Source organism: Lissotriton helveticus, chromosome 4_1 (genome assembly GCF_964261635.1).
Source record: "Lissotriton helveticus chromosome 4_1, aLisHel1.1, whole genome shotgun sequence".
In the NCBI taxonomy this organism is placed as follows: domain Eukaryota; kingdom Metazoa; phylum Chordata; class Amphibia; order Caudata; family Salamandridae; genus Lissotriton; species Lissotriton helveticus.
Window position 1 is genome coordinate 52,600,608 of NC_136063.1, and position 12,124 is coordinate 52,612,731.

Below are 12,124 nucleotides of genomic sequence, written 5' to 3' on the forward strand. Positions count from 1 at the left end.
CCAAACCCGTCCCCCAACCCCTTGCCCATTAATACTCAATGTGACTCGTAAAAGAAAAGTCTTACAGTGGTCTGTCCCAGTGTTTGTGGAGGCATCACCTTCAAAGTCATATCTCACCACTTTCGTGGACAGCTATCAGGGTCCGATGATCTCTCCCGATGTCTGCGGCGTGACCTTCGGGCCCCTGGCGCCCTCCAACCCCGACAAGTCAGTGTCCGAGCCCGTAGCCAGGGCCTCCGAGGCCGAGTCCCTTGTCGATAGGGCCGGCGCTGTTCCCGACACCTCTTTCACCGCCAGTAGTGCCGCCTTCCGTTCTTCCTCAGTCTGCGAGGTCGTTGGCCTCCTGGGCCCTCTGCCACGGCTACGAAGCCTACGTGATCGCCTGATTGAGTGGTTCTGGTACTCCTCCTCCGCCCGGGACCGGGCCCCGTCTGTTCCCGCCTTGTAGGAGTCCCACCAAGTCCACGCTTCTGCTGAAGTTTCGAAAAACAACGCTTTCTCATCCACAATCACTCGGAGTTTGGCCGGGAATAACAGCGAATACTTCAGCCCCTCTGTGCGTAGCTCCTTTTTAATAGAGAGGAAGGTGGCCCGCTGCCTCTGGGTCTCAAACGTGTAGTCCGGGAACAGTGTGACCCTACTGTTGTCCACTTGAAATGGGCCTGCATCTCTGGCCCGCTGCAGGAGCCAGTCTCTGTCTCTATAGTGGAGTAGTTTGAAGATCACTGGGCGGGGCGGTAGGCCCTCACGTGGGGGCCGGGAAGGCACACGGTGCGCCCGTTCCAAGGTGAAGAAGGGAGATAGGCCCTCCGGGGCAACCACCGTTTGCAGCCAGTCGGTCAGGAAGCCCACCATGTCCGTGCCCTCCTTTTTTTCCGGAAGGCCCACCAAGCGCACATTATTCCGCCGGTTGCGGTTTTCTGCGTCCTCTGCCCTCCTTTCCAGGGCGTGTATCCGCTCCATCGCGTCCGTGAGCCGTCCCTCCATTGATTTCTGAGCCGGTACGACAGTTTTCAGGGTATCTTCTGTTTCCTTGACCCTGTCCACCAGCTTCGCATGATCTGCACGCAGAAGCCCCAGCCCCGTCGCCACCTGACCAATATCCTGGTGCAAAGCTTCCTTCGTGGCTGCAATGGCGTCCAGTATCCGATCTTGCATCCGCTGTAACTCCGTGGGGGGTCGTGAGGAGTCGTCTGGCGCTTCCGTGGATGGGCCCCCCTCTCCCTTAGGTCCTTTAGGCTTCCCCATCGTTCACCCTCCGAGCTGGCCCGGGCCTTCAAGGCCGGTCGGTTGGGTAAAGGCGGCGGCCCCGGAGACAGGTGGGTCGGCGGCCCCCGGTGGTTCCGCCACTGGCTTGGTGTCCGGGTGCGTGGTGGTTCTTCTGGGGAGTTCTGTGTGGATCAGGTCAGGCACCAGTCGTGGGAGTAACACCCCGGGATCTCACAGCGCGCCTCCGCTGCCCGGAGAGCCAGGGAGCTGCTTCAGGGTGTGCGCGGCCAGCTCCAGTCCCCTTTCCCCACTCAGCCCCGTTTCGGGGTGTCCGCACCGGGCAGCAGCAGCGGGTCAGAGCCGCCGCTATCCAGAAAAGAGAGCCCCTCCAAAGTATCGGGGGGGGGGCAGGCAGTGTCAGGCGGCCTGATCCAGCTCACAGGGTTGGTGCGCCGGTACTCCCAGGTGGGGTTCGCTCAGAGCACGGGGCCGGGCTGCAGTGGTCCGAGGGGGGTCCCCGCAGGCCTCTCCCAACACCAGCAGGGACGCCGGCCGCTCTCGTAGCTGCAGGTCAGGGCTCAGGTGGCCCCCCAGTGGGCCCCGCCGGCCTCCCCTCAGGGAGAGAGTGCAGACCCCAGCACCCGGGCAGACACAGACTCGGCGCCGCCTGGGTCTAGCGCGTTGCTGCGGCGGCCCGGTCCAAGATCCTCCTGGGCTCTTCCCGCCAACGGTAGCGCCTCGGGGCAGGCAGGGGCAGGGATCTCTATCTTCGGGTCCGAGACTCGGCCGCAGGGCGGGCCTCCCGAGCCGGGCCCGGCTACACCAGGGGTCAGGGCCCGCTCCGAGTCTTCCCCCTCGTCCCCGGGGGACCAGACTCACCGTGGGCAATCTTTTCCCAGCGATCCGTCAGGGTTCAGGCAGCCACACCGGGATCATAGGCCGCAAAGCCGGGGTCTGGATTTTCGGCCCCGCAGAAGGGGCGGAGCCACTCCGGAGCCTCGTCTCCCGGCCGAGCCGCACACCGCCTTCAGGGTCCGCCGGTATGCCGGGGGGGCTGCAGTCTCCCCTCGGCGTGTGATGGTGCTCAGCACTCCTTTCCCGGGCAGCAAGACCCCCTATGTGGGCTCACGGTCGTCTGTTCGCCCCCGCAGGTCAGGCAGCCGCCATCTTGCCCTCCGAGGGTCCGGGAGCTCCTCGGTACGCAGTGCCCTTCACGAGTGCTTCTGCAGCTCGCCACTCTAGCCGGGACAGACCTAGGTGTCGTCCGCGGGATCGACCCGGTTTTAGCGGGGATCCCGGGTCCAAAACAGGATAATTACGTCGGATGATGGGCAGTGGGTCGGGAGCCTCGCTAGGCTGCGACCATCGGCATCGGCTGCAAGCCACGCCCCTCCAGTTGGGACACATTATGTCCTGCTTCTAACCAATGCATCTCAATCGTCGACTTTTCATTCTTCAATCGTATGTTACTTTAAGTTCCGTTATTCGAACTTTGATTTTCCTTTCCGTGATGCCAACATACATTTTGCCACATCGGCACTTGACAGCATATATAGCACATTTTTTGAGTCGCAAGTGCTGTTGTGTTTCAACTCAATTTTGAAGCCTTTTGCGGGATGTGTCAGTTCTTTTCCTTTAATTACATTTTTGCAATGTGGGCAATTGCCACATATTTGCATGCCTTTTAATTTCGCAGGTGACTCTTTTTTGACTTTTTGGGATAACAGTTCCTTTATGTTCATTGACCGTTGGTATGCAAAAATCATCTCGTGTTTATTGATGCATTCCAAGTCTGTTTCGTTCTCGATCAAATGCCAGTGTTTTTTAATGATGTCTTTGATCTTGTTAGCTTCTGTTGAATGCTTTAAAATGCATATATTAAAGTTCTCCTTGGTTTTGATGCTCTGCTTCAACAGAGTAGCTCTTTCTATCTGTTGTGTCTTTCTTTGATTAATTCAGCAAGGTTTCAGGATATCCTCTCTGGTTAAACCTTTTGGCGAAGATGTTAATAGTTTTTTTAGCATCCTCTTCTGTGTTAGTAATCCTTTTGAGCCTTAAAAACTGAGACTGTGGCAAATGTCTTTTCAATAATTGCTGATGAAAGCTTTTGAAATGTAAACAGTTATTGCGGTCAGTAGGTTTTGTATAGATGTTGGTTTTGATAGTACATCCTTCAATTGTTACTAGGACATCCAAACAAGATATGCTCTGTTTATTGTGGGTGTAAGTGAATTTTATGTGTTGATCACATTCATTCAATCTGTTAATGTTGTCAATGAGATGTTTTTCTTCTCCCTTCCAGATTTTAAAAATGTTGTCTATGTATCGTTTAAACAACACAAGGTGATCATTCCATGTGGTCTCTTGGAGGATGTTATCATGTTTGAATTTGGACTTAAAGATATTCGCGTAAGCTGGGGCTCCCGCAAAGCCCAGCGATGTACCAATGCATTGGGCATAAAAGTTATCGTCCCATTGAAAATAATTGTGGTACAGAGCAAAATGTATTAATTCTAAAAGAAAAATCGTATTAGCTCCAATGCAATCATTATTCAGTAGAAACCATTCTATAGCTTCAAGGCCCTCATTGTGAGGGATTGAGGTGTATAAAGAAGCTATGTTGATCGTACATAGCAACCAATCTGTGATTTCATCTTTTGGTAATGTTTCCAGAACATTCAAAAAGGTTGTAGTGTCTTTAATGTATGTCTTCCAATTCTGTACCATTGGCTGAAAGAAATGGTCCAAATACCGACTCACCGGTTCTGATAAAGACCCACATGCTGACACTATGGGTCTAAAAGGAGGTGATGTTAGACTTTTGTGAACTTTTGGTAGCATGTAAAACTGAGGACATCTTGGATATTCACTGTCCAAAAATGTATATGTTATTTTGCTAATCCAAACCCATCTCCAGTGCTTTATTGCGAATTTGTCTGAAGATCATTTGAAATTCCGTATTAGGATCTTTATCAAGTTTCATGTAAACTCCTTGGTCTTGAACATGTATTGACACATTGTAATAACAAAATTCCAAATCCATGGCGACCAGCATTGGTGACAAGCCTTTGTCAGCCTTTTGGAAAGTAAGTTCAGGATTTTTAGCCATATCTTGGAGAATATTCAATTCCTTTTTGGTGAAATTTGATCTTTTTGGTTTACCAAATCTGATTTTGTTACAATCAGTCTTAACCAGACGTTCAAAGATATATATTGTTTTGTGAGAAGATGGTGCGCAGAAAGTGCTCTTTTTCTTGAATTCCACATACTCTTGTTCGACAACCTTTTCAGTGATGGGAGAACATATGCTAAAAAAATACTTAAGTCTCAAGGTACGTAAGAATTTAAAAATAGATATTTCAGTCTCTGCAATGTTACTGCTATATGTGGGGACAAATGACGTTCGTTTGTTCAAAACTTGTACTTGCACATTTGTTATCCCCGTCTTTGATATATTGATAATTAAGTCACTTTTGTCGTACTTCTCATGAATCTCTTTACTTTCTCTGTTTCTGTTTCTTTTGCCCCTGCAGGTTCTTCCATGTTTGATGCGTTGTTCTCTGCAAGGCTTATGGACAAAAAAGCCACCTTTGTTCCTTAGGATGCTTGTGCATTAGTGACTTGTGTAGACGTGCTGGGTTCCCCGTTTATTGGTGGTCTGTTGTGTGCAACCTCCGAGTCGGAAACTATACTTTCTTGCGATGAACTTGGTTGTGCTTTTTATTTCCACCTTCTTTGGTTGTAGACTTCCGCCCAGGTATACACTACCACGAGTTTATATTCTGTGGTATCTCTGTTACACTTTTTTATCTTTCTCTCATGAATCTCCTTGGCGTACTTGTCTAACTTTTTGTTGATGTCATCCAATGTATCCTGAAGATTATCATGCTTATTTAGTTATTCTTTAATGTTGAACAATTCCTCTTCTAAATCCTTTAAGATATTTGATAATTCTTCCACAATTAAAAGAATAAGGTCCAAAGAACACTTATTTAATATTTGATACAATTTTTCAACAAACTTTTTGGTATTCCTGCACAGCATAGGTTTAAGTACTATTCCGAGGCCTCTTGGGATGCGCCTACAAGGATCAATGTTGTAGCGTGAAGTCTACGATTTATTTCTTTCCTGCTTACATATTCCAGTTGTTTTAAGAGTTGGGTGAAAAAAATTCCTAGAAAGAGATACATGTTAGCAAGAACAAAATGGATTTTCAACATTAATTAAAACTTCTAACATTTTAAACAACAATTCGATGACCAGTGACCAAGTCGACGCAGTTGCTGCAAGGAAAAAACCCTCCTGGCATCCTCTGAAGCAGCTCCTATGCAAAATGAATGTGTGCCAAAATCTAGCGGGCAGTCAATTGTGCCCATGAGTAACAGGCGAAAGTGAGTCTTAAGAGTGTGCATAATATCAAAGGCACATCCATGCAATGGCATACAGTTGGTCCAAAGAGTATCCCATTGAACATGAAAGGAATACCAATAGTCGCATTTCAATGAGCAGACCTTTAGTTATTCCAAAGTACAGGGATTCACCGATTCCAAGTTGCAGGAATTCAGAGATTCCAAGATACAGGATGCAGAAATTACAAGGTGAAGTACTGCAAGTGCCCAATGATCATCACTCTAGAGATTCCAAGGTATTGGACGTTAAGGATTCCAAGGTGTAGGACTTTAAGGATTTCAAGGTGTAGGACTTAAAGGATTCCAAGGTGTAGGACTTTAAGGATTCCAAGGTGTGGGACTTTAAGGATTTCAAGGTGTAGGACTTTAAGGATTCCAAGGTGTAGGACTTTAAGGATTCCAAGGTGTAGGACTTTAAGGATTTCAAGGTGTAGGACGTTAAGGATTCCAAGGTGTAGGACTTTAAGGATTCCAAGGTGTAGGACTTTAAGGATTCCAAGGTGTAGGACTTTAAGGATTCCAAGTTACAAGATTTCTTGGACATGAAACTGCAGGGTGGTTAGAGATTCTTAGACGCATGGATCCAGAGATTCAATGGTAGTGGATTTGAAGGATCCCAAGGTGGAGTAGCTCAGTAATTCGAAGATGCTGGGCACCCCGCAATTCCAGGTTGAAGGCTTTCACAGAGAGGGGGCAGGATGCAAGATTTCACAGAAACCTATACTCAGTGCTTCATTTGTAAAAAAAAAAAGTAAGTGCCAGTGACCACTTAAGTAGGCCTGTGCAACTTGCACCACCCATTCCCACAGTCAGCACTGCCAAGGACAGTACTTAAGAAACTACTAATACCCATCACTGCTTCAAATATGGCAATTCAGACTGTTCGAGGTCCCCAAAAGCTATAAGTATGTTTTGGGTGGAAGGTAATAGTTGTTCCTAATGTCTTGATGTATATTGAATTAATAAACAACTGTTGTTTAGCTCATTTTCAAATTACACAAACTGTGCCACCATATCTCAGCTGTCATAAGTGCCGGTGTTGGTAATTAAATGCAGGTGCTAAGCATCGTAAACCACACGCTCAAATTAAGCACTGCTTATACTCAGCACTTCTGAAATACTCATGTGCACAATGCCTAAGAGGCAGAGGGAGAAAGAGAGGAAGAGATAAATAGATACAGAGACAGAGACAAACCCAAAGAAAGTGAGACAAACAGATGCAGGAGTTTGTGAGTGTATATAAGATTGGGAGGCACATATAGAGAGAAAGTGTGTGTGTGATTATTCACGTGTTCTTTTGAGATCCAAAGAACTGTGAGAGAAAGAGACAAACAAATCAGGAGTGTTAGTGAGAAGAGATATTGTATGTGTGTGTTTGTGCATGTGTGTGTGTGTGTGTGTGCATGGAATAAGATGCGGCAAGTGCTGTCCTGTAGGAGCTCCTGTGATTACAGTATTTTATTCCAGTAACAGGATGGATGTGATGTTTTCAGAACTTGTAGCCTCAGAGTGTTCTGTAGTAGTAAAATGATTTGTGTGTCCTTCTAGGTGTTCGCAGGTACACTTTCAGGAGATGAAGGAAAATCAAGAAAAAGAAACAAATGCTGAAATTGGAAAAACTCCGAAATCTGAAGAAGAGATGAAGAACTATGAAGGCAAGTGGACTTCAGCTGAATGTAATTTTGTTTTGAAATCCACAGTGACACCTTTGGCTGGCCTCTACTGTCTCCAAGCAGGTGCGATAGGTTAAAACGTTACCCTCAAGCAGATCTGTAAAAATACCCCTTCTAAGTCCAGAACCCCTTTTTGTCACCCAGAACAGTACCCAACGAAAATTACTAATAACTCAAAGGGGTCTCTTCAGGGCAGGGACTCATAATGAACAAAATCAAACTATAGTGTGTTTGATCCTGGAGAATTGGGTGTGAGCCCTGGTCGAGCTGCAGCCACAGTCTCTTGCAGGGTGACCCACGATAAGTCACTAATTCAAACTGTGCTTAACCCAGGATAGCTTTCCACAAAAAGCAGTCAGGCTAAACTTAGAGGCAACGTGTTAAGTATTTATGCAGCACACAAACAGCAATACAGAAAAATAGAGAACATTTCAATGAATTATTTGACATCACGGTGACAAACATCCAATCAGTAGAACAGGGTTATGAATTTTTAAAGTTTTCTGTCTAAAATAGTGATTGAAAGCAAAAAGCGCTAACGACTGACATCTGGTTGCCCGAGACAGGGGCAAAGTCAAAAGTTAAGGTGACCGCGACGGATCATGATCTGAGTAACTGAAAGGGGTTTGGCCAGGGCAGTACTTACCTTAGTACTTAGACAATTTCTGAAGAAAATGTCCCTGAGTAGGTGGAAATTCAGTGGGGCAAGGTGCAGAAGTGTCCAAGAATGGAGGGTTGTCATCAGATAGACGCAGAGCAAAGCCATAATGAAGATTTATAACTTCGGACTTAATCATCGAAATGGAAGTCAAAAACCTTCGGCATTAAGCAGAAGGCTGTATCTGATTGACAGTTCTACGAGGTTCCATTTCGCGAAGGACAGCTGAGAAGGATTTGGTGCTGTGGAGAAGAATATAATGGGAGAAGCCACATAGTTAATACGGCCTGTGATTAACCTCAGGTAGAAAAGAGCAAGCAGGTTGGTCCTGGTGTACTCCTGGTTCTTAGAGCACTTTTTGGCTCAGCTTTGGAGCTTGGCTATCTGGGCACATTTAGCACCATAACCAAGGGTTGCAGGAGTGGAGGAAGATGTCTTGGAGGCTGAAGACTCACTCAGGCTGGGTTCAGGTTTTGTTCAAGATAGTAGGATGATATATCGCGGTCGCTCAGAACTAGAGGCCAGCAACTTAGCTCTCGGAGTAACTTCTGGGTGAAGGTGAAGATGCGGGGCTCAACGGCCAGACTGGCCTCTGAGTGTTCAAGTAGGTTTCTAGGTACAACAGAAGTCTGGAAGAGTGCAGATCAGGTAACAGAACAGGCACTCCTCTGAGAGTACTTCCACAGGCCCAGTAGTGAACTTAAAGTGGATGTGAGAGACCTAATTTTATATCCTGGTGTTCTGCTTCTAGAAGGTGGAAGATGTTTCCAGAAGGGTTTTTGAAGATCCAGGTGTTGAAATTGTCAGGCTTAGAGACAAAAGAATCTGTTGGCCCAATGCACATTGGGATGCACTCTCTTTCTCAGCTGCTGGAAATTCTCAACAGGAATGATAAATAAATAAGCATATATGTAAACCATACCTAGATAGATCTTGGTTTATTTTGCGCAATAGAAAAATAAGATGGTGAAGATCACAAGAGCTTCATACAACAAAGGAAAAAGACTGTGACCGTGTGTTGATTTTAAAAAACTGTGACATGATAACTGATGAGAGGCAAAACCAAGAGAGAGTGTAGTCCCACAGACTAAAAAATCACTGCGTGAAAAAAACATTCTACTCATTAGAGAAGAGCAACTTACTGATTACGAAGAATCAATATCTATGGAACCAAAGAGTAAAGTGTAATGCATAAGTACCTCTCAATGTTTGTTGATAATGAAAACATAATGTGACCTCCACATAAAAAGCAAACTCAAGCCTACTGGTGGTTTCCTCACTCGTGTTTTGAAAATTTAACAATAAACGATACCCGTTGTAACGAACGTTGCTCCAAGCCATAATGGTGCTGCTACCACTGTAAACAAATATAAAGCCTGTCGTTGGATCAATATAACCACTTTCTGAAAATTGCAATATTCCACTGATAACTAAGGGCTGTTCTTACTTCTGTCTTCCAACTACATTAGCGATTATGATCAAAACTTGGATAACCCACAAATCTCCTTGTTCTCATTTAAACCTTTGCACTGCTGCCCACACTATATAAGGATTGAACCTGCACGTATTAGACCATAGTGAAGCTAAGTCAAAAGATCACAACATTCTCTTCTAACTGTGATTTAGTTCTAGGTCCCCATACCTGTCGAGGACTATGTTGCCTGATTGAAAGATAACTCTAGACATTGCATACTACTCATACTACTTGTGCGATAAATGCTATATAACTCATGTTGACTTCCAACTTTATTGAGACCTGCTTCTGACAACAAGAACACTGACTAGCTATCACCTTAGGTTAATTATTCTGTGGATATTTGCAGACTCTGTGCCTAGTGTAAGTAGACAGACCAAGTATTCCTGTGTTATGATTTCAAAATAGTCTCATTTTATTTGAACTATGGCATCAATCCGTATACATATAATTAGGCTAAAAGGCTGTCTGCTATAAAGTAAATCCCCTCGCACTACCAATCTGCTTGCCCTGTCATCACCAACATACCCAACAAAACAATGACCAAATTTCAAACCCCTCAATTTACCTGAAGAAATATACGAACAAAGAAAACAGAGACAGATCTCTACCACCAACAGAAAAAAAGCCATGAACTTTAATGTGAAGTAAATAAAGTATTTGTAAGTGAGTTTCCTGTGTAGAATATTCATGATCTGGAGAATATATTTCTTTACTATAACAGTCACTTCAAATTCTTTCTGGAGAACAAGATAATTTACAGAAAACACAAAATGTCAACCTGATCGTTGAAGTGACAGTTATAGTAAAGAAATATATTCTCATGAAGATTCTACAAAGGAAACTCACTTACAAATACTTTATTTACTTCACATTAAAGTTCATGATTTTTTTCTGTTGGTGGGCCATACCATGGGACCCAAGATAGAGGCCTGATCATTAATGGGGCGGAAGTTACATTCCCAGAAATGGTCTGCAGTGATAAGATTTGTCCCATCTACACCATCCTGCGCTGAGATTTAGGATGAAGGTGGGACCTTGCGTGTACTATATTCTGGGAATTATTGCTGTCAGAGATAAAGAGGGCAGCATGATGGTGGCATCAAGGTGTGGATGGGTGCAGATAGGTTTCCTTTTATTGCGCCTTTAGGGCCAGTGACAAGCCCGCTACGTGCTCGGGGATGCATCCTGTTAATATGTCCCCTGTGTCCGGAACCAGAAGTGCGGAACCGGAAGAGCAAATAAGAGCTGCACTGCCATCAGCAAAGGGTGCAGAGCAAACTTAGATAAACAGGGGAAAGCACTGTTTTATTTCCAATCCCTGATTTGTTGCTTTGAGAGGCGACAGAATATCATATTTTTTTATTAGGATGTACTTACTGAACATTCAAGTATAAAAGTATGGCCAGAGGCAAACCTTTGCTTACACAAATAGTAGGGAACACTCCACTTTCCGGCACTTCTACTACAGTCCTACAAGATACTGCTTCTATTGGCCTTATTCTAAAAGAGATCTCTGCTGTGGGGCAACGATTGGGATCTATGATGAAAAATTTGAGATCTCACAACAGAAAGGAAGTCAATAAGGATGGACCTAAACTCTTTTCATTACAAAGTGGAAACTCTAGATAAACACATCACTCTTTTGGAATAAAGACTAAATAATGCAAAGTATTGGGGTCCAGATACCTGGCATTTAAAACAAAAAACAATTATTTGGAAGACAGGGCCTGAAGAAATAAAGTTTGATTTTATGTAATACCATAAAAAATGGAAATTAACTTGCTACTAACTTTAATACCACAGCTACTGAACATATCTTTTGAGCATCCCCTTGAGTTGCAATAATTATGAATTTAGTTTAATAAAGAAAAAACACTGCATGTAGCAAGCAAATGTACCCGAGTCTCGGTCTAAAGGCCCAATTGACGAAGGGGGCACTTAGAAAATCCTGAAGGGGTCTGAAAATCTTTCAAAACCCCAGTTACCTCGAGACTTATGAGAGCAGATTCATCCCAAGATGAGTCACTGTATCTATTACCGTTGAAGTGTGGTAAATAAATAAATAATACCCTATTTTTGACTAGACTTATAGCATAACAGATAGCTCAATAAAATAAGAGTCAAGATTCGAGGTAGTAGGAGTTTGTGCAGGTTTATTACAGCATAAGGACAGGATCAGGACAACCTGCATAGAACAGAGGTGACAGGGCCCAGCAGGACAACTGGGGCCCAGCAGGGGAAAAGAGGCCCAGCAGCTGCTGGGGCTAGGTCTGGGATGAGCGCGCTAACATTCAATAACAAAACACAGGCATATATACATAGTGCAAACACATAGCATTACATTGCAGTAGGCGTAGCAGTGGGTGGAGCAGAAAGGCATGACGCGTAGCAGTCGCGAAAGATAACAGTAAAAAGAGGTGTAACTGGGCGTATACATAGACATGTGGTGCAAACGTAACAGAATATGTCATGAATGGGCGGAAACATAGGAGGGGGCTACCTAAGGAGCCGGGACCTCTAACCTAATGGTGCGCGAAAACTGGCAATGACGTGTTACTAGGAGAAGCTGGGGGCTACGAACTCTGTGCTAGGAGCAGAGACTAGAGTCTGGAGGGTCGGAGCGACATGTACCTAAACCCTATCTGGTATCTGATGTTTAGGGAACATGTTGATATAAACTAGAAGTCATGAGGGGAGA

General features: G+C 45.0%; 1 protein-coding gene across 1 annotated transcript in view; it reads left to right on the forward strand.

The window, feature by feature from the left end:
- Window positions 1-7,191: 7,191 nt before the first annotated feature.
- The window catches only part of LOC144827847 (GTPase IMAP family member 1-like), a 36,998-nt gene continuing 32,065 nt past the window's right edge, over window positions 7,192-12,124 (forward strand). Inside the window, exon 1 of the mRNA XM_078686009.1 lies at window positions 7,192-7,294. Within this exon, the coding sequence (XP_078542135.1) occupies window positions 7,192-7,294 (103 nt within the window). The remainder of the gene's footprint in view (window positions 7,295-12,124) is intronic.